The sequence below is a fragment of the Oryctolagus cuniculus genome, chromosome 3, assembly GCF_964237555.1.
Source record: "Oryctolagus cuniculus chromosome 3, mOryCun1.1, whole genome shotgun sequence".
NCBI lineage: Eukaryota > Metazoa > Chordata > Mammalia > Lagomorpha > Leporidae > Oryctolagus > Oryctolagus cuniculus.
The window spans coordinates 83,154,364-83,181,378 of record NC_091434.1 but is presented as its reverse complement, the minus strand read 5'-3'; the positions used below and the strand labels follow the sequence as shown (position 1 = coordinate 83,181,378).

The 27,015-nt window shown below is 44.4% G+C and overlaps 1 protein-coding gene across 1 annotated transcript; it reads left to right on the top strand.

Annotated features, from left to right (window-relative positions):
* The first annotated feature begins 8 nt into the window (after positions 1 to 8).
* Positions 9 to 22,112, top strand: DAPL1 (death associated protein like 1). Its single transcript, XM_002712148.4, has 4 exons — positions 9 to 167; positions 10,640 to 10,727; positions 13,110 to 13,170; positions 21,833 to 22,112. Exons 1-4 carry the CDS (start codon positions 110 to 112, stop codon positions 21,947 to 21,949), a joined length of 324 nt encoding a protein of 107 aa, XP_002712194.3. The 5' UTR covers positions 9 to 109; the 3' UTR covers positions 21,950 to 22,112.
* Positions 22,113 to 27,015: the final 4,903 nt, after the last annotated feature.

The following is a 27,015-nucleotide window of genomic DNA, read 5'->3' as shown; positions in this document are numbered from 1 at the left end:
AATGCCCTTAAGGGGCCCCGCCCCCCTCCCCATAAAAAGCCAGGGTGCGGTGGGGCAGCCACAGCTGGCACCCAGCCTCCAGAGCACCAGCGCCGCATTGGCACACACTATGGCAACCGAAGTGCAAGTCCTGCTCTCGCCGCTGAAAGGGGGGCATCCTCCTGCAGGTAGGCTGCCCCCCACATCCACCCCTGTCCTGCAAACAGCTGCTGCAGCCCCTCCACCCTGCAAACAGCTGCTGCAGTGTCTCCAACAGCAGCATCCCGGCCCATGCTTAATTTCATGCAACCTGAATTCCTCCTACATCTGATGCTTTTTAGCTTGTGCGTAAAGCCACCTATAGATTCGTCAGGTCTCAGCTGAACTAAACCCTACACAAATAGGTAGAAGGGATCCGGGTAGTTCTGAGGAGAGATGAGGAGGGAGGTGACCCCCTTCCCTTCGGGGCTGTGGGCTGGCAGCGATACAAGCCTACCAGGCAGATGATTTACTACCCTGGAAACCTTCCTCCCTAGAGTTTCGCCAGCTGTTAATCTCAGTCTGCCCAAGATGCCTGTACATGACCTCACTCCTCACCTAAGGAGCTTTTGCCCCGACAGCGAGCGCCAGTCCCCCGCCTGCCCCAGGCTCTGCGCTTGCGCAGTGTTAGCAGGGACACTGCCTGTCAACAAGCTGAGAAGCGCTTTTTGATACAGAGACAAGGAGCAGGGGAACTGACTGGAAAAGTTAGGTACGAAGGTGTTTGGCAAAGCACCTGCAGTTTCTTAATAATTTATACTATTTATATCAACTCTGAAATATGGAAATTCCTTTTATTGTACTTAACCATATGTTCATGTAGATTGGCGAAGGCAGACAGGCTTATTTTTAGTCAGTTTTATGTTCTTTCATTCTGCCTTCCTTCTTTTTTCCTTAAGAAAAAAACCTGAAAAGTTTGGCCGCTTTACTCTTGCCTTTCTGTATTTACAAAATGTAGTCGGTGTGGGGTCATTCTGCGGCGCTTCCAAGCCCAGGTTATTTGCACCCTGTTTGCTGCAGAGGGTGATGGAGACACAGCCTTGACGAAGCAGCAAGTCAACCCTTTTGGTTACTTTCTGGTGGGCAGCCCAGGTGAGAAAGAGTCAGAATCTGTGCGAAGCCTGCATGTCCCATTGTAGACACCGTGTCCTGTTCCCTTTGGCATGCCTGTGACATTTTATATTTGCAGTTGGGTTTAGCCATATTTAACATTATCAATATTTAACGTTAATGATGCTAACTAATGGCCAGGAACTATGCTGACATACGCAGATTCCTAGAAGAGAAGCCTATTAGGTGGATAAAGACACCGTGAAAAAGAGCGTGATTCTCTTCCCGCCACTTCCACACCAATCTTTCCTAAAATGCTCCAGCTAAAGCCCGATTTGCTAAAAGACTTTTCTGCCCAAAGAACACAGAGATAACTTAACCAAATGGAAGTCTGAATGAAACCACCAGGAACTTTCTGTCCCTGCCACTAATGGTTGCTAATTACTCTGTGTACATAGCTCACCACGGCTCCATCAAGCATGTCACAATGCCTCTGGCATGACAATTAATTATTATGAACTGTGACACTGCAGATAAGAGGTTTTGGATAATTAGAATGGAGATGAAGGCAGACTTTTGCCTCCCCACTGAGCGCGGAGAACAAAGAAGCCTCACCCTTCAGCTTGTCTTGCTACATATTTGAAATCTGAATCAGTTTGTGATGGTGCAAAACTTTATTTATGGAACAGAAATAATTAGGTGCCAAAATTCTATTAAATCTTCAGCTGGCTTTTATAAGCAAAATACAGGTCCCTGAAAGTGGAAAGCTGATGTAATACGATGGGAACGTGCACCGTGGCCTTGCGAAATGGGGCAGACCTGAGTTCGAACCCTGAGTTAATTCCACAACTCTGAGCTTCAGTGTTCTCATCTCTGTAACAGGGTATAATGAATAACAGCAATCTGACATCAGTCTGTTGTTGTGATGATTAAAAGAGCTGGCCTACGTAAAGTGTCCTGGCACATCAATGTTGACCCCATAAAATGAAGGTCTAGGAAATCAAGTTACTGTCAGCAGAAATTATTCTCCCCAGTTTTCAGACATCCCTGATAGTCCAGCTGCGTTAGGCCCGACTGCAGCAGGCAGAACAGAAGGAACCTGCGTGGAAAAGATGCTCACGCCCGCCCCTTCCCGGTTAAAAATGAAACCACTCAGAAGGCAGCCAGCCGGAACTCCTCCCACCTGCATGTGGAGTGCTCTTACTGGGTTTTCTTTTATGTATATTAATATAATATATTTCACCTCACTTAGCCCTGGTTGTACATTTATGCTGTGAAGCAAGACTATACCAGACATGAAGGAGCCAGGGCTCTAGGAAGCACAGCTTTGAATTTTCTGCTTTTTTTTTTTTTTTTTTTTTTTTTTTGATTTGCCTTGCTCTTAGCTTCACAAGAACCTCAATACATGAACCACAAGATCAAAAATGTATGAGTAGAAGGCGATCCTGAGAAGCCAAATGCACAATGAATAGAAAGAAAAGAAAAGCAGCAGTTAATGAGATTTTCTACATCCTTTGCACTTTTTAATTTAGTGTAAGTCCCATGAATTATACCTGCAGGGGGTCACACCTGAACCCCTAGAAAGAAAAGTTTTCTGGCTCACTAAAGAGAGGAAAGTTTGGTGAGAAAGGCATCCCCAGGTGTCAAACTAACTTGGAAAACGGACAACCACCATATCTGCGTAAGAGTCAATGTTATTAAAAACAGATAAACAAAATTACCAGAAACTTGATTCTGTCAATTCCATTGGCCCAAGTCAACTGACGGGGCAAAGGAGGGGTCGTGAGACCCACTGCCTCAAGTCCTTGGTAGAGATGAGGTTTGATGGCTGAGACGACAGCTTAATGCTTAATGCTGACTGTGCACCTGGACAGAAACTTCTAGATGTAGCAGAACCCTACAGAAGGGCGATGCTTCACAGTGGGGCAAAATGAGACCCGGTGAGCTCGAGGGACTTGCCGAAATCCACTCAGCCAGGGGGCAGCGACACTGGGACTGGGGAACCACGCCAGCCTATTGCTGAGGGCTGTGGGCCTCTTGCTCCAACGCGCTGCCTGCTCCTGTTCAGCAGGAGGTGAAGGTTCAATTACTCGGGTCTCTGCCATTTACTTAGTTGATTCGGGTTGAGCTCCCACTCCTGGCTTTGGCCTGCCCCACACCCAGCTGTTGCATGCATTTGGGGAGTGGAGCAGCAGAGTGGGAGAGCTCTCTCTCTCTCGTCCCTCCACCTTTCACAAATACATGAAAATTGTAAAAATACAATAAAGTAACATTTCCTGATAAATCAACTGTGAATGCAAAGGCCTTTGCAAATGTCTAGACTTTTCATTAAAACCTTCCTCTAGAAGTCTAAGCAAGCCAGAGTTTACTTAGACTTCCGTGTCTTTCCACTTTCACATCATTCTCCATGGATCACTGACAGAAGTCTAGTTTTCCTAGTAGGTTTGACTGTATCTTAACTACTCTCCAACAAAAACTGCAAAACGTCTAAGAAATATTAACTGGAAAATTATTAGAATTCTAAACTTAAAAGTCTATTTTTAAGTTATAAACCACAACAGTATAACTTATTCAGAGACAGGAAAGCAAAGCTTCATTTTCCTCACATATATTAGGGTTTCCGATGAAATTATCCAAAAGAACATTTCTCGCTTATATTTTCTGACTCTTATTCATTGTATTTATTGAAAGGACTTAAAGTCTTACCTAATACTTGTACTCCAGGGCCTGTTAAAATGTTAGTTTATGTTTTCCTTTTACTCAATTCACTTGGTCTTTCTATAAGGGTTCCAGAGGTAATACAATTCCAAACATGGAATTACGTAAATATTTGCAAATTTAAATGGGTTCATCTGGATAGAATGACACCTTGAAAAGTTCTCTTGAGTTTGACTTCTCTGGCATAAACAAAACAGGCAAGAACTTGGTTGTGCTACATTGTAAATGATGGTTCATCTAGATTCTGGGAGAGCAATGGACAGGTGCTCCCAGCAGAGCTCTGCAGGTGACGCTCCCACAACCTGATTCCATCTGGCTCAGCTACCCCAGTGTAGTGAGAGTCTTCATCAAATTCGCAGTGCATCCATTCATACAATGGATATACTAACTTCTGCTTCTTTCTGCTACACATAGATGACCAAGAGAGACTGCTTACAGAACAAATTTGGAACAAGAACTATGTTTTAGAAATCCAAGGTGTGGGCTAATCCTCCGCCTTGCGGCGCCGGCACACCGGGTTCTAGTCCCGGTTGGGGCGCCAGATTCTGTCCCGGTTACCCCTCTTCCAGGCCAGCTCTCTGCTGTGGCCCAGGAGTGCAGTGGAGGATGGCCCAAGTCCTTGGGCCCTGCACCCCATGGGAGACCAGGAGAAGCACCTGGCTCCTGGCTCCTGCCTTTGGATACGCACGGTGCGCCGGCCACAGCGTGCCGGCCGCAGCGGCCATTGGAGGGTGAACCAACGGCAAAGGAAGACCTTTCTCTCTGTCTCTCTCTCTCACTGTCCACTCTGCCTGTCAAAAAAAAAAAAAAAAAAAAAAAAGAAATCCAAGGTGTGTTTTCCTAATGCTTCCTAAATCACAGTCCTAAAACAGTGGATTGCAAGGCTGCTGGATAGAATTAGGGATCTTCTGGGGAGGATTTTAATTCTTTCCCATAAATGCCTCTGTTTTGTTCTTAAGAATGAAGAACTCCCATGTTCTCCTTAATTTATTCCTTTTGGCATTCATTTCTCTCTTAAGTGCTCTCCGTTCTTTCCAAAGGGAGATAGTAGTAGATTTTCTCTGGGAAGTAGATTAGAATTAAAATCACAATAAAGACTTTATAATAAAGATTGATTAGTTCAATTTCTACCCAATTGTCCAAAATTCTTCCAAGATGTTCTTGATAAGTGGACTTATTTTCTTTCATTTAATACATCGAAGGGCAAAGAACTTAACTTAGGGGACCATTGTGTTTAATGAGTCCATCATGGACTAAAACATTGCTATGTGGCATATGACTACATATATACAAAGAGCCACACAAGTATACTCTATGTGCAATGGGAAAACAATAAAAGCAATTCCTTAAAATTAAGAAGGCAAAGATGTTGACTATCACCACTGTTTGGCATTGTTCTAGAGAAGGAAATATATTTGTCTCAGGTTATATAACTTGTTTACCTGAAAAACCCAGGAGAATGTACCAAAAGACTATTATAAGCAATAAGAGAATTCAGTATGGCCTGGGGAAAAATCAGTAGCATTAAAACAATAACAAGGACCGGCGCCGCGGCTCACTAGGCTAATCCTCCGCCTAGTGGTGCCGGCACACCGGGTTCTAGTCCCAGTCGGGGCACCAGATTCTGTCCCGGTTACCCCTCTTCCAGGCCAGCTCTCTGCTGTGGCCCAGGAGTGCAGTGGAGGATGGCCCAAGTCCTTGGGCCCTGCACCCCATGGGAGACCAGGAGAAGCACCTGGCTCCTGGCTCCTGCCTTTGGATACGCACGGTGCGCCGGCCACAGCGCAGCGGCCATTGGAGGGTGAACCAATGGCAAAAGAAAGACCTCTTTCTCCCTGAAAAGCTGGGGAGTTCCAGCTACTCTACTTCTGATCTAGCTTCCTGCTAATGCACCTGGGAAGGCAGCAGATGATGGCCCGAGTACTTGGGTCCCTGCTACCCATGTGGGAGACCGAGATGGAGTTCCTGCCTCCTTGCTTCAGTCTTGCCAGGCCTGGTTGTTTAGGCCACTAGTGGGGGTACGGGAGAGGGGTATAAACCCCTGAAGGAAGTTATTTCTCTCTCTCTCTCTCTTACTCTCTATCTTTGTCATTCTGCCTTTCAAATAAATAAATAAACAAATCTTTTTAAAAAATAATAATCTGGGGGCCGGCGCTGTGGCGTAGCTGGTAAAGCCGCCACCTGCAGTGCCGGCATCCCATATGGGTGCCGGTTCGAGTCCTGGCTGCTCCACTTCCGATCCAGCTCTCTGCTATGGCCTGGGAAAGCAGTAGAAGATGGTCCAATTCCCTAGGACCCTGCACCTGAATGGAAGACCCGAAAGAAGCTCCTGGCTCCTGGCTTCGGATCAGTCAGTAACCCAAAAAAATCAGTAACCCAAAAAGATGTGAACAATGGAAAAGAATCCATGTTAATGAATAGAAAGCCACAGAAACATGATGATACGAATTTTTTTCTTTAAAAAGTCTGTATATTTAGGGGCTGACCTTGTGGTGTAGCAGGTAAATCCACTGCCTGTGATGCTGGCTTCCCTTATGGGTGCTGGTTCATGTCCCAGCTGCTCCACTTCCAATCCAGCTCCCTGCTAATGGTCTGGGAAAAGCAGCAGAGGAAGGTCCAAGGTTTGGAACCCTGCCACCATATAGGAGACCTAGATGAAGCTCCTGGCTTCTGGCTTTGGCCTGGCTCTGTCCTGGCTGTTGCAGCCATTTGGGGAGTAAACTTGTGGATGAAAGGTTTCTGTCTCTCTCCCTTTTCTCTAACTCTTTCAAATAAATAAAAGAATAAATACTTTTTAAAAGAAACTGTATACATTTAAAGTTGGCTCTTTCTAAAGTTCAGGTACAAAAATAAATAAGAATAGCTTGTAAAATTATGCAAAGAAAGACTAATTTTGCCAGATACTAAAGCATAATGCCATAATAATTGAAATGGTATTGTAATGACACAGGAGCAATCAAATTAGGGGAATAAAATGGAAGTCTAAAAAGGACAAACGTACTTGTGTATGTTGGCATAATTATATATGCATTTATAAGCACACATGTAAAAATATACAGGAATTTAGTGTATAATAAAAATAGCACTTTTAAAGATTTTATTTATTTATTTTGAAAGTCAGAGATACAGAGGGAGAGGGAGAGACAGAGAAAAAGATCTTCCATCTGCTGATTCACTCCCCTGTATTGAGCAAGGCCAAAGCCAGGAGCCAGGCACATCACCTGGGTCTCCCACATAGGTAGCAGGGACCCAGATACCCAGTCATCTTTTGTTGCTTTTCCCAGGCCATTACTAGGGAGCTGGATAGGAGGTAGAGCAGCCAGGACATGAACCAGCACCCATATGGGATCTTGGCATCCCAGTTGGCAGCTTTACCTGCTATGCCTCAACACCAGCCCAAGCATTTTGAATCAATAGACAAAATACAGAGTTTTCAATATAATTGCAATCATCTGAAAAGAATCTTGCATAATTTCCCATAGTTTATACAGTATGCATTCTAATAGGATCAAAGATTTAAATACATAATCAAAGATTGTACAAAATGAAACTATAAAATTTCCAAAAGAAAATGTGGAATTATGTTATAAAAATTAGATTTCCTTGATGACACAAAACCCATAAGACATTGAAAAGTTCAAGGACCGGTGCCGCGGCTCAATAGGCTAATCCTCTGCCTGCAGCGCCGGCACCCCGGGTTCTAGTCCCGGTCAGGGCACCGGATTCTGTCCGGGTTGCTCCTCTTCCAGTCCAGCTCTCTGCTGTGGCCAGGGAGTGCAGTGGAGGATGGCCCAAGTGCTTGGGCCCTGCACCGAATGGGAGACCAGGAGAAGCACCTGGCTCCTGGCTTCAGATCAGCCCTGTGCACCGGCCGCAGCGCGCCGGCCATGGCAGCCATTGAGGGGTGAACCAATGGAAAAAGGAAGACCTTTCTCTCTGTCTCTCTCTCTCACTGTCCACTCTGCCTGTCAAAAAATAAATTAATTAATTAATTAATTAAATAAAAAGAAAAGTTCAAATGGGTTTCACCATAGCAAAAGCATCATTAATAGGAGCAGGTATTTAGCTTAAAAGTTAAGACACCACATTCTGCATCACAGTGCTTAGGTTCAATTCCCATTTCTGATTCCTGACTCCAACTTCCAGCCAATGCAGAGCCTGGGAGGCACTGGATCAAGTAGTTAGGTCCCTGCACCTACAAGGAGATGTGGATTGAGTTTCTGGTTCCCAGCTTCAACCTAGTTTAGCCCTGGCCCTTGCTGGTATCTGAAGAATAAACTAGGGAAGTGACCTTCTCTGTGCCTCTCAAATAATATTTTAAGTCTTCAATAAAATAAAGCTAGTTATTGATACAATAAAATATTTTCTATTTGCAAGACATCTCACAAACAGCTACTATAAACAAGTTTTAGAGGCAAGTGTTTGCACAGGAGTACTTAAGTACTCCTGATGCTACTTGGGACTCACAGCCCATGTTTGAGTGCTCAGATTCAAGTCCTGGCTCTGCATCTGATTCCAGATTCTTGCTAGTGTATACCCTAGGAAGCAGCACGTGATGGCTCAAGTACTTAAGTCCCTGCCACCCACAAGGGAGACCTGCATTGAGATTTCTGGCTCCTAGCTTCGGTTTGAGCCAGCACTGGTTGTTGCAAATATTTAAGGAGTGAACCAGCAGATGGGCAAATTTGTCCCTGTCTTGCTGCCTTTGAAGTAAATAAAAATAATTAATTATAAATTAATTTTTTAAACTAGCAATCCAGTGGGGAAAAAAAAAACAAAAAAAAAATTGAACAGTTCATAAAAAAGACTCTAAAACGCTTTTTCATCCATTAATGAGAAATGCAAATTGAGCAATCAAACATCTTTATTTCCTAACTTATTGGTTGACACAATCAAACATTCTGTAGCTCATGTTGTTGCCAGGGGGGTGTGAGAACAATCCCTGCCATGGTGCCTGCTGAGACTGTAAACCAGTGCTAACCATGCAAAGGGAGATCCAGGAAGATTTCACAAAATTCCAAATGCACCTCCTAAGCACAAGATCACTTCTCAGAATGTATTCAATGAATGTATTTGTATGTGTGCAAAATTATGTGTATAAAGGGGGTATTTACTGCAGCATTATTTTTGATAGCAATGGATTAGAAACACATGAAATGTCCATTATTAAGGAACTGGTTAAGCAAACAGAGAATGTTCATATAATAAAATTTCAAAGCAGATGTTAAAATATAGATATAGATATAGTTTAGATATAGATATGGAACTTTCTGAAATACATGGTTAAAGAACAAAAAAAAAAAAGAAAACAAGATATAGGCATGGCATCTGACACTGTAGTTAAGATGCCTTGTGATGCCTGCATGTCAAATCAGAGTGCCTGGTTCAAGTTCCTACTCCTCTGCTTCCAATCTAGCTTCCTGCTAATACACACCCTGGGAGGAAGTAGATGATGGCTCAAGTACTTGCGTCCTTGCCACCCACATGGGAAACCCAGATGGAATTCCACATGGGAGGCCCAGTCCAGGCTATTACAAACATTTGGGTGATGAACCAGATCGAAGATTTCTCTCCCTTTTTTTCCTCTCTCCTTTTCTAATGACATAAATAAAATTTTTTCAGATATGCAGAATAATGAGTATCTTATGCTGCCTGCCATCCTATGTATTAAAGCCTATATATAGAAAATATAGTTTTATGCATGGAATGTCTGCAGATTAAGACATAGGAAACTTGTGACATTAGTAGTATGTAGAGAGGTGATCTGTGAGCTGAAGAAATAATGGTAGGCGGGAGATTACGTACCTTTTTATACTTTTGAGTAGTGTGCCTTGTGCAAGTATTACATAACCAAAACATAAATCATTTTTGCAAAACAAAAATGAAGTCAACTCACAAGATATGGGGATGATGAGATACAGAACTAGTTTTCTTTACCTGGAAATGGAGCTGGTTTCTTTATTTTTCACTGTATTGGAAACTATTTTAGAAAATTGCCAATTTGCCATTTCCACAAAAAGAATTAACAGGTTCAAACAAGTCAATGTCCGTTTAGCTCTTCCTCTTTTGAGCTTGTCTGATTTTAGACGTGCAAATTTCCTGGGAACAAGAAAAAGTATTTGCTTTGACTGCAGTCTGAAATAGGCTGTTCCTTTTCAAAAGTTGATTTCATCTGACATTCCTAAACACTTGAATTGCTGTTAGGTCATCTGTAGCCTAATTAACACTAATTGATCTCTTGAATGGCAGGATTATTAATGCAGTTTAATTACTCAGTAGAGTATCTGCGCTCCACCAACACGGGAGGTTGGGGGCTGGGGTGGAAGGTGGGTACCTGCTGGAATCAGAAGCCCCTCTGTTGAATTAAACGCCTCTTATCACTGCACACCCTGACTTCTGCTCACTTCTCAGTATCTGGCTTTGGAAAGCTTTGGTTGGAAAAAAAGAATGCAAGTCATGCAAAAGCTTTAATCTTGTGGGAAAACAGAAGGTCACATTGTGATTGTGGGCTGCTATCCTGAAGAATGTAATTGGTTCGATTACAACAAGAAAATGTTTCCCAGTGAAATGCCTAAGGGAGTATGTTGCTATTCCCTCCCTACCCCCCCAGTCCAAGGCCTAACCTGCTGCTTGCTCTCCCAGCATAAACAAACAGACCTCAGCCCTCCCTCCATCCCCACCTTATTTGCTTGAAATAGTATTTTTCTCTTTTTATTGTACTGTTTTGGATAAAAGTTTAGATCTTTAAATATATAATGCTGAAAACTTTTTCAAATATGAATTCCTACTTTGAGTAAGAGAGTAAGCCCTCGCTGGCGTTCTAACTTCCGTGTTGATGCCCCTTTGTTTATAGTGAAGGCTGGAGGAAAGCGAATTTCCAAAAAACAAGACACTGGAGTCTTGGAGAGACAAAGCAAAAAATCCGGATTAGAGAAGACAAGGTAGGCGTTGCTTGGTTTCTTCTTTGTCAAGGAGTTTTGAATGATGTGGGTTCCAGAGGTTAATTTAGGACAAGCAAGACTTCCTCTGCATTTGGAGGCAGTTGGCCAGGGTGGTGTGGGGGTCAAGGCTGGTGATGATTTGGGGGGTCTGGGAGAGGTGGGTGCCTACCATCTTGTAGCCTCTCTCTGGACCACCATCACTACCCCACCCCCACCATCCTCCTCCTCTCTGTGGCCGGCGCAGCTGCCTCCTACTTAAAAGGCACAGTTCTCAATACATCCCAAGCTGACACACATCCCTGTAGCCTATTTTCAGATCAGCCTTTAAAATATTATCCCTGGGCTGGCCCTGTTTTTGTAATATGCTTTCTGCTGAAGTAAATCTCCTGAATTAAAAATAAATTCCTTTTTCTTTTTTGTTTTAAATTCATCCCTCAATCACTTAGAAAGCTAATGGCCACTATATTTGGCATAGCCGGAGGCACACAGGTACTGAGGCTGGTTTCTCCCCACTCCTTTCTCCGTGACCTTGACATACTGTGCAAGTCCCAGAACTAAGCAGAGAGCTTCGGGCTGGGTCCAGTTCAGAAACTGTCCAACCACTCTAAGTGTTGGCTAAGGAAAGCAAGTGCATTTCCAGAAGAAGCACGCGGAGCTGTTTCCTCGGAGTAGCGTGACGGGGTGCTGCAGAGACTATTAATTTTAGGATGTTTCTGTAGATCAGTGGGTGAACGATTCAAAAGGAGTCGATTAGAGAGGATGCTCCAGGCACCTCCTTAGGATTTTAATAGCACCACTTTCAAAGAGAGAATGTGGTGAGAAACGGGCTATGAAATGTCTTTGACTCTTTCATATAAAAATTTTAAACATCATTTAAAGTTTTCTTCCCGATTTCTGGGAAGGAGTATTTGGAACATTTCAAGTCCCTTGCTCCCCTTGCTTTAGGTTGAAATGCTGGTCTGACCCACTGGCAGTCAGTCTTTTGCTTCTTCTGATACTAGAAAATAACATTCACAATGCTGAAAGCCAATGTGTGCACCCTCACGCGTGGGGGTCATGGGTTCTTCATCTCCTGGCCCAGCCCCAAGGACAGTTCCTAGAATAGTGAATGCACTCTGGGACGGCAAACGGTTGGTGAATGGCAAACTGGTTAATTTTGAGAGCCTCTTCTGTTTCTCCAACCTGCCCAGTGCATAGGCCCTGTTTATTGTGACCCTGACCCAAATGCCCAGGCCAACAGTCAGGAGCCGAAGAAGCTTGTCTTGGAACTGACTCCTAGTAGACAGCCACCAGGCAACATCTGCCTTGCTCTGTACCTCAGGCATGGGGCCTTACCACTAATTTTCACATCTGCCAAATAATGCTGGTGGAGAAGCTGGCCACAGAGTGGTCAAGTGGAGACTAGACCCTTCTTTAAAACCCTACTGTTTTCTAATAGTCATTAAAACATTGGAATTGGACTGCTACAGGTAGCTTTCTCTTGCTGTAATTACCAGGGACAGATACAGGTTCCATGGGGGCATGAAGTTTATAAGATTTGAGGGTTCTTTGAAAGAAAAAGAATCAAAATTACAAAAATAACCAGGGCCTTGGAAAGAGTTTGAGGCTTAAGCCTTACTCCCTCCACTGCAAATCCACCTCTGTCCCTGACATGTGCAGGGGACAGGGTATAGGAGTGCCTCAAGTTCAGGGACAGCACCTCTCTTTGCATCTTCTTAGGAACTTATTCAGGAGGATGCATTTGAAATATATATTGTATCATAAAAATAAATTCCTAAGCATTATCAACCTATATCCATCTCCTAATAACATCTACCATCCAGAAAAAAAAATCCCCACGCTCAAGATATTGTACTGCATATTCAGGCCTGATTGAAACTCTCCTACAAAATAATTTGGCCTGAGAGAAAGAGGCCTTTCACAAAAGAGTACACGTGGATGATTCATTTCATGAGCACAAAACCAGTCAGAACCAAGGCGTGGAGCTGTACGTCAAGGTTGTGGGTCTCCATAAGGACAGCCAGCTTGACTGGTGTTTCAGTTTTGTGAATATTCACCCAGCTGTACACTTAGAACACACGGGAGCTTCAAAAGAGTCATGGACAATTCACATTCTCCTTGAATCCAAAATTTCCAGGCACTCCGTGTGTGCATTTTCTCTATATTTATTATACTCATACGTCAATGAAATGTTTCAAAGCTATCATAATAATAACTTGGCTTACAAAGCTTGTTGTAGCATGTGGGTAGAATTTTTGTCTTTTAGATGTTCCTGCAGTGAAAGCTTAAAAGCCAGGGAGACAGCCCTCTATATAAAGCCTTTAGTCTTCATAGAGGGGAAAGTGTTAAAATTCTCTCTGGATTTTCTTTTTATCCTCACAGTGCCATTGCAAATGCTGCCAAAATACAGACGCTGGATGTGCTGAATGACACTCTGGACAAGGTGAGCCATAGGTGAGGCTGGGGGACCTCACAGCTGCCCCGTATCCATCCGGGGGGTTGGGGGGGGCAGGCCACATGGGGGACAAGCAGAAGACTGCTGGGATTCCTTGCAAACTGGAAGCTGGGTGCCCTTGTGAATTAACCTGTTTTGGGCAAAGGAGTGCAAAGTGGTCTGGGTGAGAAAAGCTGTTTTTCCCAAATGCCAGAAGAGTCCTTTTCATAAGTCATTTCTAGAATAAGACCGGGAATCAAGTAACACCCACGCCGCTGAATTCACAGAACTCTCCCGGCCACCCCGGATATTTCTCAGAAATGTTGGCATGTTTATGAAAGGCAGCTTGTGTGTTGGGAAGTCAGAAGTTTTTGGCCTTCCTCACCACCTCGGGCTTCCTGTAAGGAAATAGTTGAGTTGAGGGTGGGCAGTCGAGGGTTGCATGGTGTAGAACTAGCGAAAGGCAGAGCACCAGCCGGGTTTACCCAGTAGGGCTGTTTAGGAGGATAGTTGACCAGTGCTATTTTTACCTCCGTATCCTGAATTTCTTCTCAAAAAACTCAGAAATTCTTTCCTGGCAGACAGTGGGGTTTTTAGATTGAATACCTAAAGGTTTGTAAGGAACCTAAGTGAAGGGTCTTATTCTGCTTCTAGGAGCAGGTGCCATAAGCCCTTCATGTCTGTGGGTTCTGAATTTTGCAATTTTGGATGGGAAAAAGAAGTTGCATCTGCACAGAATATGTACAGACTTTTTATCTTGTCATAATTTCCTAAACAATGTGGAGTAATAACTATCTACATAGCATTGAGTATTATAAGTAATCTGGAGATGATTTAAGGTATACACAAGGGTGTGTACCAGCTGTCTTTTCACATAAGGCACTTGGGCATCTGAGGATTTTGGTATCTGGAGTGGGGGAAGGGGGGCTAGAACCAGTCTCCCTGGATACCAAGGGCTGACTGTCCATCATGTTCAAGGTAATAAAGAACCTCTCTTTCTGCTATTCCCACACTTACTGCAGATCAGGGCTAGGCATCCTCCACAGAAGAAAGACTTGCTACTGCTGCCCAAATCAGGCACTGAGGAGCAGCAGCTGAGCCTTTGGAAAAGATTAGAGTAGAAACTGTGCAGCTGTCCTGTGGTGTCACCACTTCCTGTCTGGGTCTGGTGTGGACCTCCAGCTAGATGACATCACATGGTGGGCAGGAGGCTCACCAGTCCCCACCTTCTAAGGGACCCACACCCCGGCCACACCGGGGACCGAGCTTCCACCGTGTGAACCCCTGAGGACAAACCATATCCAACCCGCAACAACCACGGTGCCTAAAATAAATAAACTACCAAACTTGTAACGCTCAGCTCAGGGTTTCCTGGAGAAGGGCTGTGGCTAAGACTTTAGAGATCTCTGGTCACAACAGGTTCAGGCAGCAACCGCAGACAACCCAGTTCCTCTGCTGTCACTCACCCACTGTGTGTCCTTGGGCAAGTCTCTTCATTTTTCCGTGCTTTCTTTCCTCCTCTGTACCTTGGCATATGATTAATAGTATCTGCTTCACAGGAGGGTTGTGAGAGTGAAATGAAGTTCTAGGATACTTGGACGGTACCCAGGGCAGTTAGTCTGCAGTGTGTGTCAACTTCTACTCCCACATGTGCATCCTCCATCACTTGGAATCCCAGGCAAAGAGCAATAGCCGGCAACAAAAAGAAGCTCCAAGATTACAGGCGTGACCACCTGAAACAGGGAGGTTGGTGGGATCCGTATGTTTCCCTACAGCAAAGAGAAAGCGTCCTGATCAATATTTACCTTGCAGCTTAGCAGGATTTCCTCCCAGAGGTCAGCTGGGTTGGAGGTCTGCTGAGGTCTGTGATCATCAGGAGCTGTGGGGCGGGAGGAGGGGGTGACCGCAGTGGGACGGGGAGAAGTTTAGGGGATGTTGGACCGGTTCTGGGTCTTGGTTTGTGGTAGTAGTCACAGGCAATGCATTTCTCAAAGTTCATAAAGCAGCTTACTAAACAGGATCAGTTTTATTGTAGTTTCATTTTGAAAAGTTTGTTTTGAAGATGTTGCGTAAATGATTAGGCTGATTAAAAACAGATATTTAAGAGATACAGAGATAGGAATCTTTTGATAAATTTGCACTGCATTGCAGTGAGTCCCACCACAGTATATATTGTCATGGAGATTTAAAGATGTACAATCGGTCAGGAGAAACGCAGCAGCAGAAGGGAAGGTCATTTCCACTGTACTTGTTGACATTCGTTGATACCCTCAGCTGCAGTTACAGCCAGCCACCAGAACCCATGTTACTTCTCATACTTCTCACACACTTAGGAGTCTAAGTTCACATCAACCATTCAGTCATGGCAGGCAATTTCTCTCTGTGTGCTATTCCTCTCTGAATACCCCCATTTTTAAGCAAACCTAGGGGAGCAAGTTGTGGCACAAACAGGTTAAGCCACTGCTTGGGATACCACATCTCATATTGGAGCGCTGGTTCTAGTCCCAGCACCTCTGCTTTCCCATCCAGCTCCCTGCTGATGCATCCTGGGAGACAGCAGGTGATGGCTCAAGTGCTTGGGCCCCTGCTGCCCATGTGGGAGACCTAAATGAAGTTCCAGGCTCCTGACTTCAGCCAAGCCCACCCCTGGCTGTTGTGGGCATTTTAGAAGTGAACCATTGGGTGCAGGATGGTTCTCTCTCTCTCTCTTTCTCTCTCTTCCTCTCTCCCCCCACCATCATCCTGCCTTTCAAGTAGATGAAAAATAGTAAACATCCTTTTAAAACCACTCTGGGGTTTAAAATTGGGAAATTGAGAAGAAATCCCAAAGGAATTGGTATTTTATAAATCTAAATAGGAAACAGCCTAAAATCCCTCCCCACCACTATGCCCCATCTCCTCCCTCCACAAAGATTTTTTTTTTATAAATAACCTTTTAATTTCATTGTCCAGGTAATTTTTTTAAAAAGATTTATTTATTTATTTGAAAGGCAGAATTACACAGAAAAAGAGAGAGAGAGAGAGGTCTTCCATCCTCTGGTTCACTCCCCAACTGGCCGCAACAGCTGGAGCTGCGCCAATCCGAAGCCAGGAGCCAAGAGCTTCTTCTGGGTCTCCCCTACGTGGGTACAGGGGCCCAAGGACTTGGGCCATTTTCTACTGCATTCCCAGGCCATAGCAGAGAGCTGGATCGGAAGTGGAGCAGCTGGGACTCAAACCGGTGTCCATATGGGATGCTGACACTGCAGGCGGCGGCTTTACCTGCTATGCCACAGCACCAGCCCCACAAAGATTCTTCATTCCATTTCTCCTTCCCTCCTTCCCTCTCCAGTTATCCCTTCTCCATCTCTCCAAACCATAAATATTGAGAGAATTAATGTTGCCCAGAGATGGGACACACAGCATGATACTTGTGTAGAAAAGGCAGGTAACCTGATAGCTCTATAGGCTAAAAATCTGGGAGACCTGGCCTTAGGTCAAAGCTCACCTATAATTTAGAAGTGGTCTGACCCTTTGGATGTCACGTAACTCTGCTGAGATTTATGGTTGCTCATTTACTTAGGAAAAAAATTTAAGGGAGTGAAAGAGAATTATACTGCCAAAGATATTAATTCTCTGGGCAGTCATGAGAGGGAAATTGGGCAATAGTTGTGCAGCTTCTCAATCTAGACGTTTCCAGGTAAAACACTCGTCATGGAGTTGGGTTATGGTGTGGCAGGATGCAGAATGTTGAAGTTTGCCAAGAGTTGGGCCACTTTTTCAAGTTGCCAGATTTTGGGTCACCATGGCCAAAGTCGCTGAGATGTATGTGCGATGAGATCCTGGGGCAGAGAAAGCTCTCCAAGGCATCTGCAAATTCAAGGAGGCTTCTCATCACTGCAGGAGTACCCTTGAATTTCATTGACACGAGCTGCATGTTTTGTTTTAAGCACTTTGCTTAACAGGGTGTGGAAATTTAAGTGCCAACCTTCGTATTGGAAGCTAACACCCTGGAAAGATGAATGGAAGGGCTGCCAGTCTGCTAACACTAACTTCAAGTCCTAACACAAAACCTGGCTCTGATTTTCTTGCTTCTAGAATTTCTTTCACAGCTCCAGTCACAGAGATCTGTATCACATTTCCTACGCTTTTTCTATGAAACCAAAAATATAGATTCTGAGGTCACAGCTATCCACAATCAAGGTGAATTCTCAGCATGGGAGCTTCTACTGATCTGCCGTTCAAGTTTGATGTTACTCCTGTGCTGGCACCACAGCCAGGCAGAATCCTTCTTTACACCCCTACTAGCCCTCAGTTCTTCCTGTGTGGGGTAGCCTAGGTTCTTTTACCCTAATAAACCGGACAAGAAGCACATGGCTTTCTACAAATACTATCATTTTACAAAGATGGATGATGAAAATTCAAGAGCTTCCCTGAAGTTAAGATGCCAGAGTAAAACAGCCGACTGGTTTTAGGTTGTGCTCTGGGAAAGCTCTTTCTACCTTTTTCTGGTTCAGGCTTGAACAAATCTTCCTCTCCCCCTTTATGACAGCCACAGCAAAGAAATCCTACATTGAGGGGTTAGCATTTTGTTTACAGATTTCATCAGTTTGGATGGAGGCGCTTTATACATTTCCACCCACAAGCCCAAGACCTTCTATTTCAGGATTTTCCTGATTAAGGGTCATGGGGAGATATGGGAGAGAACATGACCCTCCTATCATCATGTTTTCAAGGGTTGCTATAAACCTCTGCTACTGCCCCTACACAACCTGTACGCATGCAGCCTAACAATTATGGGTAGGTTCTCTAAGGCTATTATTATCTTTGCCGGAATATTATTTCTACTTTCTTCTCAGTCTTACTGATGTTGTTGCCTGCCCCTGTCCCACAGACATTTCCACCCTATTTCACATAGAGCCAACAGGCCACAGAGGCTGCCTCGGTCTCACTGGCATTGTGACCTCAGGCCTTGCCCTCACGAGAAACAGTTGAGCAGCTCTTTAGAGCCTGAGTTAAGTGCACACCCCTAACCCTGGGCATATTGATGGGAATGTAAAATAGTGCTATCGCTCTGGAAGCAATATGGTGAGTCTTCAGAAGATTAAATACAGAATTGCCATATGATCCAGCATTTCCACTTCTGAAGATACACCCAAAAGAACTGAAAATAGGAATTCAAACGGGCATTTATTCACCAGTGCTCATAGCAACATCAGCCACAACAGCCAAAAGGTAGAGATAACCTCCGAGGTGCCCATGGCTGGATGAATGGATAGACAAAATGTGACGCCTGCATTCGCGGAAATGTCTTTCAGCGTCCAAAGGAAGGAAATTCTGACACACAGTATAGCATGGTTGAACTATGAAGACATTATGCCAAGTGACAGAAGCCAGACACAAAAAGACAGATGTTGCATGGTTCCACATGCACGAGCTACCGAGAAGAGTTAGATTCCCAGAGACAGAAAGTAGAAAGCTGCGGGGCAGGTGTTTGGCATGAGGACACCACACGCCATATCAGAGTGCCTGGTTTAAGTCCCAGCTCCTGCACTTCTGATTCTGCCTCCTGCTAATACACACCAGCAGGTGACGGCCTCCGTGCTTGGGTCCCTGCCACCCTCATGAGAGACCTGCATGCAATCCAGGCTCCTGGCATTAGCCTGGTCTGTTGCTGACTGTTCAGCGCATTTGCGCAGTGAACCAGAGGACAGAAGCTTTCCCTCTCTCTCTCTCTCTCTCTGTGTCTGCCTTTCAAATAAAGTGAAATAAATAAATTTTAAAAATTAAAATTTTAAATAAAGTAGAAAGTTGTGAGGGACAGGTGAAGATAAGATGGGCAGTTACTGTTTAATAGGCACAAAGTTTCTTTTCGGGATGATAAAGTCTTGGAGACAGAGTAATGTTGGTTGCACAACAATGTGAATTACTTAATGCCATTGAACTATAAATTAAGAAATGGCTGAAGTGGTAAACTTCATGCTATGCATATTTTATCACAGTTTTTTTTTAAATGATGCCCCCCCAAAAAATAACCCTTAAATTATGGCAATCACCTAAGAGGATCAAATCCCAAGTCAGCGCTAAATTCAGCCGTGTGCTCTAATACGTTGTTCTCCCTCCCCTCTTCCATCCTGCCTCCACCCAGCATCACTCACACCTTGACAGCAGCAGTCAGCGTGGCTTTCCCTCTTCCAGTCCCAACTTGTCACCCTGCCCCACCTCACCCTGGCTAACTGCCCAGATTTCAGTTACATCAGAGTTATTAGTTGTTTTCTTCCTCATCCCTTCTTTACAGCTGACCTTAAGTAACTTGCCAATTGTTCTTCCTACCTATAATCTCTTGAATGTGATTGAAAGCTAACCTGAAGTAAAGAATCCATCTGTTTGAGATGAGACTAAAGAATAAAAGCAGGCCAGCGCCGCGGCTCACTAGGCTAATCCTCCGCCTAGCGGCGCCGGCACACCGGGTTCTAGTCCCGGTCGGGGCGCCGGATTCTGTCCCGGTTGCCCCTCTTCCAGGCCAGCCCTCTGCTGTGGCCAGGGAGTGCAGTGGAGGATGGCCCAGGTGCTTGGGCCCTGCACCCCATGGGAGACCAGGAAAAGCACCTGGCTCCTGGCTCCTGCCATCGGATCAGCGCGGTGTGCCGGCTGCAGCGCGCCAGCCGCGGCGGCCATTGGAGGGTGAACCAACGGCAAAGGAAGACCTTTCTCTCTGTCTCTCTCTCTCACTGTCCACTCTGCCTGTAAAAAAAATAAATAAATAAATAAATAAATAAAAGCAAACTACTCAAGTCAGTGACGTCTTCAGTCTCCTCCTGGCTCTCATGTTAAAAGGAAAACCAAACAAAATGCTGCCCTTACCACGTTGTAAAGCACACATCGTGTGCTCTGATGATAATTGATGTGACAAAAAGAAAAGCCACCAGCTCTTTTTAAGACTCTAAAACAATGTGTATGGCCAATAGCTCACCAATTTCTCTTTGGTTCTACTAGGATGTTGGCAGAGATCATCCGTGACTTATATAACTGATGCCCACTCATGGCAAAAGAAAAAAAATAGAAAATTACAATTAATTAAGGCAAATACAAAGACTAGGAATAGCCTATAATCTATCTGCTAGTGATAACCGTTGTACACATTTCAGCTTATGTTTTTCTAGTGCTTTTAATTTTTTAAGATCAAGAAGAAAAGACTTTTTGGAGTCAGATTGCAAATGAAAGGAACTGCTGTGTGCTTGAAGCGTGGGCAGAGTCATCTGAGAAGAGACGTAAGGCACATAGGTTTTCCCTGTCTGAGAAAGGCCCAAACAAATCACAAGCAATGTGGTGCTTGGGTCATGAACACTTCACCTCCCTTTCTATTTAATTTGTCAAGGCAGCAGTATCTAAGTTCAACAGTGATCAGTTGAATTCCTACTGAGCCAAGGCTCTGCTGGCTTAGGGAGGGGAGCAGGGTGGGCTTGGGTAGCTGTGTGTTGCATTGATGGGCTTGGAGACCAAAAACTGGAGTGGGCACAAAAGGTCACTGGGTCCAAATTGTTCTCCCAGGAAAACTGTGCGAGGTGCCCAGCAGCACTGAGAGTCTGTTCCCTCTTAAATTCTCTTGGCACCATAGGAAATTCCTCTTACTGTCAAAAAGCCTCAATTTCATTAAGCCTGTTTCCCCATAGATGTCTTCTATGGAGATGAGTAATGAGGACTTCAGTAACCTAAAGCTTGGAATCATTTCTCAGTCCACTTTTCACCAGCCTAGTTGGACTGAATCGTATGGAATGACCAATAGCACACCATTTTTGGCCTACAAAAAAATAGCAGTTTCATAAGCTTCAACCTAGTAACCAAACCTAACTTTTCCTAACTTTTTCAGAAGTTTTAAAATTCTGATCTTTGGATAACTGATAGCATCTCCCATGTTCACAGACTTCTTAGAAAACATTGACCTACATATGAATACTAGTGCCAGAATGACTGCTAATGTTACAAAAGAATGATGCAGATATCAGTGTAATGAACCTTTTCTATTTAAAATAGCACTTCAAGTAACAGTGCTGTAGCACATTGGGTTAAGCGTCCACTTAGAACACTGGCATCCCATATCAAAGAGTCCAGTTCGAGTCCCGGCTGCTCCACTTCCGATCCAGCTTCCTGCTAATGCACCTGGGAAAGCAGTAGAGGATGGCCCAAGTGCTTGGGCCCTGCCACACATGTGGGAAACTCGGATGCCATTTCCAGCCCTGGCAATTGTATCTATTTGGAGAGTGAGCCAGCAAATAGAAGATCTTGCTGTCTCTCTCTGTTTCTTCTCTCTGTCACTCTGCCTGTTAAATAAATTTTTAAAACTTAAAAAAAATAGAATTTCACTTCAAAACATGTGTCTAAATGCATATATATGAGGGGGCTTCAAAAAGTTCATCATAAAATGAAATTAAAAATGTATATTTTCTATTAACATTTAGAAACCTCTTCATATATTACATATATTTCTTTATATATCATGTCTTGTGAGTGTGGGGAAACCCAGATTAACATATACTCCAATGGGTCTGGAATGATATGGAAAAAAGTATTATGAAAGAAATAAACAAAATTGTGAATTCCCCTGACCAACTGGCTTGCTTTCTACTGCTTTAATATTTCATGACCAAAAAGATTCAAATGTGCTTAGTTTTCCTTCCCTTTTCACCTCTAGCTCAACCATAAATTTCCGGCAACAGTGCACACGGCACATCAAAAACCCACACCTGCTCTGGAGAAGGTCGCTCCGCTGAAAAGGATCTACATTATTCAGCAGCCTCGGAAATGTTAAGCCAGCACGTAAAACCCAGCCGTCTGGCTGACTGCCTGCAGCATCTGACGGCTTAGAAAAAGGATCAACACTTCCCATAGGCCTGGTGCACTTGCTTGGTAAATAAAACAGCTTTTGTATGCTCCCTTTTGACTTTAGATAATAAAGCACCCAAAACTGCAAATCCAGCATGTTCCTGTGCCTCTTTTTGGTGCAGGTCAGGATGCACTGCTACTCACATTCTGGAGAAAAGTGGAGATTCAGCCCACCTGGCTGACCCACTCCACCTCCCTAGATCAGTGGCCTGCCCCTTGACACTTGAGTTCTCATCAAGGGCATGGGTTAGACTGGGTACACTGACCTGTGCAAAGGCCAATAAACACAAAAGTGAATCTTCTCAACTGGTTTATCTTAGAATAATCAAGTTTCTCCTCAAGGTAAAAATGGCCTTTTCAGCCTCCCCCATAACTACATGGTTTGTTTTGAAGATTCGGTGGGGCAAAAGGAAAAAGTCAGATGGATTACAAGAGTATTGTCTTTTTCCAGGCAATCAAGGGCAGAAGGAAGAAGTATGGTTTCAGAGGCAGATATGATCAGGGCCTAGAACTGAGGGGATCCAGACACTACAGGGCACAATGGTTAAGCTATAGAAGTTGACTTTCCACAGGGGTGGGGTGGGAGAGAAGGAGTTGCCATTCAGGAACCTGCTGTACCTCTCTCTACCACACCCACACACTTACCGCATATACAGACGGTCCTCAGCTCATAATGATTCAAATTACTACCTTTTCTTTTTTATGTTTTATTGTTAAAATTTTTTAATAGTTTTTAATAGTCTCATTACAGTTGGTAGTTACATTTCTAAGAATATAATGATATTCCCTTCCTGTCTCCCTCCTCCCTCCCCATCAATTCTTTGATTTGACTATGGTGCATAAGTATGATTTGACTATGGTGCATATTTGATACAAGCCATACATTGAATTTTGATCTTTTTCTGGGTCAGCAACATGCAAGCCACTACTGTCTCACAGTGCTGGGCAGTGGAGGTGAACACAGCTCCCAATCAGCCCTGCACTCATGAGTGGAAACACCCAACACTCTACAGTGTGCCATGTTGCTAAGCTAGGATGCACCACAGATCAGATGTATTCAGTGAATTTTCCACTTACGATGGGTTTATCAGGACAGAAGCCTACTGTAGGTTAAGGAGCACCCGTACTCACAAGTAAACAGACCAGGGTATCCCCAGGTGAGGCAGTGGGAACAATCACCTTCTTCCTCCATGGAGGTTCCTCCTCGCTGTTCCACATTCTGTACTTCTAGCTCATGATGCTGGCTGACCATCGGTGCTTCTCTTAACCCCAAGAAGGGGGCAGAACAACCTTTGGAGTATGACCTGCTGCCAAATCAGTCTCTGATTCCTGGAAATCCAAAGATACTTGGCAAAAGCCCAGTGGTCATGAGGATGCATCTCATCCCCAACCCCTGCATTGTTTGGCTGGTTTTCAGGAATAAGAGAATTGTTTGAGATAATGTTGAGCCTTCAGGCAATGCCAGCAAGAATCAATTAAACAGTCCTAGCAACCCTACTTTGGCTTAGCTCAGTTCCCAATCCCCTGGGGCTTTTGTCAGAAATAGCCCAAGAAGTTAAGTGCTGTAAGGCAAATATCCAGAAGTTCAAGGCCAGCCACCATTTCTCCAGGGAGGAATGAGCCAGGAGGTGGATGCAGGTTGGAACACTTGGCTAAGATTAGGAGACTAGGGTTCTTCTTCTGACCCTCACTATTTCTGAAAACTTCAGCAAGTCACTGTCCGATCCTAGCCCAATAGGATTGCTGGGGTGGGTGTCTAGACAAGCAGTTAAGATCCTGTGTCCCCCATCAGAGTAGCTGGGTTTGGGTCTCAGCTCTAGCTCCTGATTCCAGCTTCCTGTTCATGCAGACTCTGGGATGGCTCAAGTGATTGGGTTCCTGCCACACACTTGGGAGGCGTGGATTGCATGCCCAGTTCTTGGCTTTGGCCTCAGCACAGCCTTAGCTGTTGCAGGCATTTGGGAGTGAACCAATAGATGAGTGCTCATTTTCCATGCCTGTGCCCCACCACCCCAACCTGGACTCAGTTCTTTTCCTTGATTTCCCCAAAACTCTACTCCAGTGGGTGGTAAACCTCCCCAAAGAGTAGGGAGAGAGTTCACATCACAGTAACTGGACGAGCGCCAGTGGAATGTCAGATAGCTCCAACTTGCTGCGCGTGTCCTTGCTCTGCCTCCTTCCGCCACCAACCCCACCTTCCTGAGGCCCAGGCTCACTGCTCACCTCGCCCCTGGGAGTCCGCTACCTTGCTGAACCCCCCACTCTGCCTCTCCTCTCTTCTCTTCTCTCCTTCTGCTCAGTTCTAAATCAGCTATTTCTCTGAACTCTGACTCCCATAAAGCCACATCCTCAGGGAGTCCCCTTACCCAAAACAGTCTCCCCATCCCCAACAAGTGTGATATCAACCATCTGGACATAAATATTTTCATCCAAACATGACATAGAATGGATGAACAATAAATTAATAAGTTAACTAGAAAAATGAAATGGCAAAGAACCTGAGCTAAGAAATACGAGAAACCAAAAGCAAAAGCAGAGGAGAACTTGCAAAGGAAATGTTGAAAGTCTGAAAGAAAAACACATGCCACATTATGGTGGCAAAGCTCCAACTAATCATGCGCAACACAGATGAGATGTTAAATGTGGTTGTGCACACTGGTGAAACTCTCACAAAAACCCTGTAAAAATTGTAGCTATCATTATGCCATTTTACAGCTGAGAAAAATGAGCCTCTGGGAAGTTAATAGAGTCCCCTATGCTTTATAGCTTGTCAAGTGGAAATTTCTCTGGGAATCTTTCAGTCCCAAATCTAGAGCTGCCCTGGTACTCTGGAAACTCCTAGGAGTTTCCAAAAAGAGAGTCTGAATGTAATTTTGACATAAGAAATAGAACTGAATTGGAAGAGAGAAATCTGTGTGTGAAAGAAATGTTTTGAGACTAACCAATTTATTCAATAGGCCAAGAACCTTGTAAGCTCATATTTTCAGGTTTTGTATAAAAGATGAAATATGGAAGCTTATGGAATACTACTCAGCCATAAAAAAGAATGAAATACTGTGTTTTACAACAAAATGGATGTAACTGGAAACCATTATACTTAGTGAAAAGAGTCAGTCCCAAAAAGACAAATACCATATATTTTCCCTGATCTGTGGTAACTAACAGAGTATCAAAAATGTAGTGTATAGGAGTAAAATTGACATTTTGAGATTCAGTGATTGTTTACAGCTTTTGTCTCTATTGTTGAGGAACAGTGTTTTTCTCTTATTATTTGTGGAACTCTTTACTTAGTTTAGGGTTAATCTTACGAGTATAGAGTAAACTGGAAGTAGATCATTGTAAAAACCAAGGGAGGGAGGGGCCAGTGCTGTGGCCTAGTGGGCTGAGCCTCTGCCTGTGGCACCAGCCTCCCATATGGGTGCCAGTTCTAGTCCTGGCTGCTTCTCTTCCAATCCAGCTGATGGCCTGGGAAAGCAGTGAAGCATGGCCCAGGTGCTTGGGCCCCTGCAACCATGTGGGAGATATGGAAGAAGCTCCTGGCTTCAGATCAGCCCAGCTCCAGCCATTGCAGCCACTTGGGGAGTGAACCAGCAGATGAAAGACCCCTCTCTCTGTCTCTCTCTCCCTCTCTGTCTGTAGCTCTACCTCTCAAACAAATAAATAAAAATCTTAAAATAAAATTGAGAGGGAATAAGAGAGGAAGGGTGGGAGTGTGGACGGGAGGGAGGGTAGGGTGGGGAAATATTGCTGTGTTCCTAAATCAGTGTATATGCAATAAATAAAATTTGTTTACCTTGAAAAAAAAAAAAAGATCATGGAACTGAACAAGGTTTGGAGAAAACATCCAGTGTACAAGGATGAGCACTCAAACCCTTAGTGGAAGATGAAGAGTGTTTTGCACACAATACCTCGCCCATGTGCAGCAAAAGGCAGCAGGCCCAAGTATGTCTGGGAAAAGGAGCTCCAGGAAGGAGTGGATAAACAAAAGGTGGCCCCTGCATTGAAGTGTTTATTCTCAGACTGTCAGACGTAGCAACAGAGACTCCGGTGTTTTCTTCAGGGCTTTTCAAATCCATCTCAGTCACTACAGAAGCATATTTTCAATGACCTGGATGCCCTTAATGAGCAAGCCTGATGCAGGCACAAGTCCACATGGTGTTTTCCACCTCGATAGGATCCACAGTGCCACGACTGTGATTCCAGAGCCTTGTGAAAAAAGGAGATTGAACCCATGCAAACACAGAGACGCTAATAGAGCTGCCTGGTATGATTCATTTACACAGCAGTGTGTATGTGTTGAAATATCCTTAAACACTTACTGTGTGTTAATCTGAAACTTACAAAAAGAATTTTTAACAACACACAGATGTTGCTCATGAGCAAAAGTTTCACAGCCATTTGAAGAGAAAAAAGAGACTGGAGTCATCATAAGCCTGCTGAAGTCAAGAAAGTATCCACTTCAGCCAGACTCAAGTCGGTGTTAACACAGCCACTTATTATAAGAAAAAATAAATGAGTCAACACTGCGAGTCCAGAAGATTCTTTTCCCTTCTTAAAGAGATCCATCACTTATTCAAGTTTAAGAAACATCAGAGCTGAGGAAGGGTTATGCACTGAGCTGTCCATCTGAATATGGGAGCACAAGCGACAATGTTGGAGGTCATGATATGTAATGAAAGATGTTATTTCTTGGCCGGCACCACTGCTCACTAGGCTAATCCTCTGCCTGCGGCACCGGCACTCCGGGTTCTAGTCCCGGTCGGGGCACCGGATTCTGTCCCAGTTGCTCCTCTTCCAGGCCAGCTCTCTGCTGTGGTCCAGGAAGGCAGTGGAGGATGGCCCAAGTGCTTGGGCCTTGCACCCGCAAGGGAGACCAGGAGGAAGCACTGGCTCCTGGCTTCTGATCAGTGCAGTGCGCCGGCCGTAGCGGCCAATTGGGGGGTGAACCAACGGAAAAAGGAAGACCTTTCTCACTCTCTCTCTCACTGTCTA

What these genes read in the sequence shown, in the direction of transcription:
- DAPL1 (XM_002712148.4), top strand. Translation starts at nt 110, where the DNA reads ATGGCAACCGAAGTGCAAGTCCTGCTCTCGCCGCTGAAAGGGGGGCAT. An exon ending in TCCGGATTAGAGAAGACAAG is followed by an intron (nt 10,728 to 13,109) that starts GTAGGCGTTGCT and finishes TTATCCTCACAG; the next exon opens with TGCCATTGCAAATGCTGCCA. An exon ending in TGAATGACACTCTGGACAAG is followed by an intron (nt 13,171 to 21,832) that starts GTGAGCCATAGG and finishes TTTCACCTCTAG; the next exon opens with CTCAACCATAAATTTCCGGC.